This window comes from Hipposideros armiger, unplaced genomic scaffold, assembly GCF_001890085.2.
Source record: "Hipposideros armiger isolate ML-2016 unplaced genomic scaffold, ASM189008v1 scaffold_70, whole genome shotgun sequence".
In the NCBI taxonomy this organism is placed as follows: Eukaryota; Metazoa; Chordata; class Mammalia; order Chiroptera; family Hipposideridae; genus Hipposideros; species Hipposideros armiger.
The window spans coordinates 4266651-4270863 of record NW_017731420.1 but is presented as its reverse complement, the minus strand read 5'-3'; the positions used below and the strand labels follow the sequence as shown (position 1 = coordinate 4270863).

At 45.5% G+C, this 4213-nt stretch overlaps 1 protein-coding gene across 3 annotated transcripts in view; it reads right to left on the bottom strand.

The window, feature by feature from the left end:
- The window catches only part of GRHL2 (grainyhead like transcription factor 2), a 210464-nt gene that overhangs the window by 118960 nt on the left and 87291 nt on the right, over positions 1-4213 (bottom strand). For all 3 annotated transcript variants that reach the window (XM_019642549.1, XM_019642550.1, XM_019642551.1), the window contains exon 7: positions 3778-3889. In XM_019642549.1, the coding sequence (XP_019498094.1) occupies positions 3778-3889 (112 nt within the window). The remainder of the gene's footprint in view (positions 1-3777; positions 3890-4213) is intronic.

Below are 4213 nucleotides of genomic sequence, written 5' to 3'. Positions count from 1 at the left end.
TTTTTTTTTTTTTTTTTTAGCTGAGCCATCCTGCCACCTGTTGGCAGCTCAGCGGCTGCTCAACTTGGGCTGGGAATGGAACCGTTGTTGCTCAGAGCTCAAACTCTTGAGCAAGCTCTTAACCAACTGAGCCACTCGGCCGGCCCAGGAACTATTTATTGAATGCTCACTGTGTCTCAGGCCCTATGCTGAGCATTGGGGCTAGATCAGGGAACAAAATAGACAAATGTCTCCCCTTATGAGGCTGACCTTCTAGTAGGAAAGGGAAACTATAATAAATAGAAACACATATATTGGGTTGTCGGAAAAGTCATGACACATTTTTGCAACGAAAAACATAGAAAAATACATCATGACTTTTCTGACACCCCAATACATAGATAGTATGTTGGGTAGTAAGAAGCACTCTGCAGCAAAATAAAGTTAAGGGAGCTCAAAGGTGATAAGGGCATCACATTTAGGTAAGTTGATAGAGAAGGTCTCTCTGATAAGGTGACGACAAGTAAAGGCCTATAAGAAGTGAGGGAACAAGCCGTGCAAGGTGCAAGTACCCAGCCTAGGAGGGCGGTGCCTGGTGTACAGTACAGCCTCATGGGAAACCCTGCTCGGGACACAAGGAACCAGGGAACTGAGGCTCCACATGCTCTGAGGAGCAGCCTCCTGCCCTGCTACCTGGGTCCTCAGGCTCCCACTCTCCTTTGCATGGACCCACCAACAGAACTCCCATCAGGGACACTAAGGGTCCTCGCCCTGTGGGGCAACCAGCACTGAGGGGCTAATCAGAGGCGTAGGAGCAGCCTCAGAGAACAAGCAACCATCTAATCCAAGTGAGATAAATTATATAAGGAAAAATGTAGGCTGTTCGCCAGACATCATTTTTACAGGGTGTAAGAGACGACAGAACAGTCCTTGAGCTGAGGGGATGCCGAATAAGGAAAGACAGAGACGTGAAAGCTCCACTGGGTTTTGCTTGGAGTGGAAGCAGAGAGGCAGCGTGCCAGAGCGAGAGCTGGGTATCCTGGCATCCCCTGCAAAACGAGATGAAACAATGTGCATACCGCCCCCCCGCCCCCGCCATAGTCACAGAATTGGGTTGTGGGTAATTTGAGGAGTTCGAGGTTCCCTACGGCCCACCCACAGACCCCAAGGGCCATGGGTTACTATCTGGACAGTTCAGTTGAGCTTAGCTGGTGAAGATTCAGGAACTGCAACTTTGGAGCCCCGACTTTAACCTCCAGCTTCATGAAGGTTAAAAAATAAGTAATACTTTAAATAATTTTAGATTCTTCCTTTTCTTTGTTAGGCTACTAGAAGGTTCTCAACCCAAACTGGCAAATGTATAGCGCATGTGCTTTTTGGCCTCCCTTCACCCTCAGTAGGCATTGCTAAGCCTCCTGTTTGAGCCATGGTGTAGCCTCCTAAACATTCTCAAAGTCCCCCTTTATATTAGAAATGGTGTTAACCACCCACTGGCAGAGGAACACATGGTTTGTTTTTTTTTAATATAGAAGAATGAATTATATGAGATTTTTTTTGGGTTTTTTGCCTATTTTCTTATCCTGTGTGATTAGCTGTCAGATTGAGGTTAGGGGTAGACTGTGGTCAGAAAATCGATTTTCCATTTGAAGCTATGGGGTTGATTTAATGCCTTGGTCTCAGGTTCAGAGCAAGGAGCCCAAGTAGCTATAAAGCTACTTAGTAAAAGTCACAGATCTCAAAGATAAAGCGCGTATGTGTGTGCACACGTATGTATATAAGGTTATACGACAGAAAAGTCTGAAGGCAGGCAGGAGGTGATAAAGAAGAAAGATAAGATTTGAAGTCTTCTGAGAGCTGAGAAACCATTCTGGCCTAAGAAAAGTAAACCTTGTAATAATAGCAAAGTTGAACCAACAGGTATGCCAGTAAAATGCTGTTATTATTTGCCTTATTTGGACCTAGTCCACATTTCTGTTTAATTGCTCTTCTCATTTTCTCGGGTAATAATTATAAGGCTAACTTTTCAAATAAAATAAAATTGTTCCTCTGCTCTATGCAGACTGGCTACAGAGCAGGTTAAGGCAAGTCTCTCCAAACCCTTGTCCTAAGTCAGTTGGTCTTGGAGGTTGAGTGTGTGACCTGGATGAGGAAGATGGTTTATCCCAGCTCTTGCACTAATTATCTGAGAAGTCACTTGGGATGGTGGGTCAGTGAGGCTTTCTAGGCCTCAGTTTCCTTGGCTATTAAGCAAATATGTTGGACTAGTTAATAGAAAATATGTCTGTGCGTGAGTGTGGTGTGACGTAAGGAGTGACAAACATTTTGAAGGATAAACCAGTAATTAGTTTCAATATGTTCTACGGTGAGTCTCTAACCCTAACCTAGTTACTAACTTCTCTGTCATTGGTCAAGAAGGTCATGCAAGGGTGAGACGGAAGTTCTGTAAAATCCATCACTGCAGTGTGAGAAAGCAAAGCAAACATCCTTCTAATGACTCAGTAATACCTTCTGATACTCAACACGATGGAAACCTTCGCTTTGCCTGCACTTACTGGGATTGCAGCCTCTTGGTCTGTAAAATGGGGTAATAAAGCTTACAAATGGGAAATTACTTATTGCTTAGGGGAACAGCATGTAAAGTGTTAAAAATTACTTAGAAACACATACAGTACTCTCCGTGTTTTTAAGCATTTCTAGAAACTTTAAGATCCAATCCCTGACTTTGCTCTTTGTAGGAGGTTGATTCTTGCAAACTGCATTTGTTAGGGTCATGTGCCCAGTGGCTTCTGGGTAAATTTGGCCAATGGGAAACACTGCTGGGAGATTAAGAGGCAAGGAGAAGCCAGGGCATTCCTCCTCCTCCCCACTCTTGGCATTGAGAGGTGTCTCTGGCAGCGATTCCTTTGTGGTTCCCCCTCTTCTTGGAAAACCGGTCTCTCTGTGGTCCCAGCTTCTCCTGAGGCAGCCCCCACCACAGTTCCAGCTCTTGCTGGGTGGCTCCCTCAACACCCACCACCCCCTCCCTTTGATCCTCCAGCCCTACAGGTAATAGCAGTTTGCTCATCTCTGTATTGCTTCACAGTGCCTTCAGCCCTCCCAACAACATGTGCAATGAATTCCCTCCTTGGCACCACTTGGCATGGGCTCTGCTTTCCTGACAAGACCCTGAGTCCCACTGAGGGGGCTACAGGTCTCCAAAGAACAGACATCGTGTTTAGGAGTATACAGACTCCAGAAAACATACTTGGCAGGTTCATTCCTTCTTTATTGTCTGGGAAGGTCTCTCAAAGTTTTTATTTGCCTGACCACCTAGTACTATTTGCACTAGATGTATTTTAACACGGAAGGAGCACTGGACAGAGAATTAGAGAACTAGAACTCTCTATCCATTCATGTGACCTTCACAAATACCCTAGAGCCAGATGAGCCTGACGTCATTCATGTCACAGAGGGATCAGAGTTCAACTGGCCTGCCTGACTGCCTATTAGGCTCAAACATGGGAGGGTATAGAAATATGCTTTATAAACTGACATGGTCCTTGCAAATCTAAATATATATTACTATTATTACATGCGACACATTGACTTTCATAGAACAAAAAGTGCTTTGCACTCAGCTAAGCCCGATTTTGATTTCTCAGCCTAATTTACACTAAATGTACTAACAAAACAAAAGGGCATAGACCAGTACCTGGCACATCACAAGTGCTGTGTGGGACCTAGCTATGGTTTCTGTGCTAGGCCCTCCTTTGCATGGAGTTTACCAAAGACCACGCAGGGCGGTCCAGGTGAACTTACCGATGTCAAGGACCCTCTGCTTTGCCGTATGCTGCCGAGAGTGCCAGTACTTCCAGTATTTCAGCTGTTCATCTCGGTTTTTGTCTTCACTGAAGACCACCATGACCACACTCTGCAGAGGGGAGAATCACAGAACTTAGTTTGTGCTCAGTGCCTCAGCTGCTTCACATGGTCGCTAGCTGTAGAGTTCTACCAGAGGTGTGTGTCTCTAATGTTGCTTTTCTTGCTTTACAGGAGGCCAGACAAGCTCAGTTATGTGATTTGTTTTGTTTCAAAACGGGCCTGCTTAAAAAATAATGGGGGGCCTGCCGAGTGGCAGGGTGGTTAAGAGTTAGCTTGGGACGCCAGAGGGCCCGGTTCAGATCCCACATATGAGGGCCAGTGACACTGCCCTCTACAGCTAAGATGCTGAACAACAGCTCAACCTGGAGCTGGG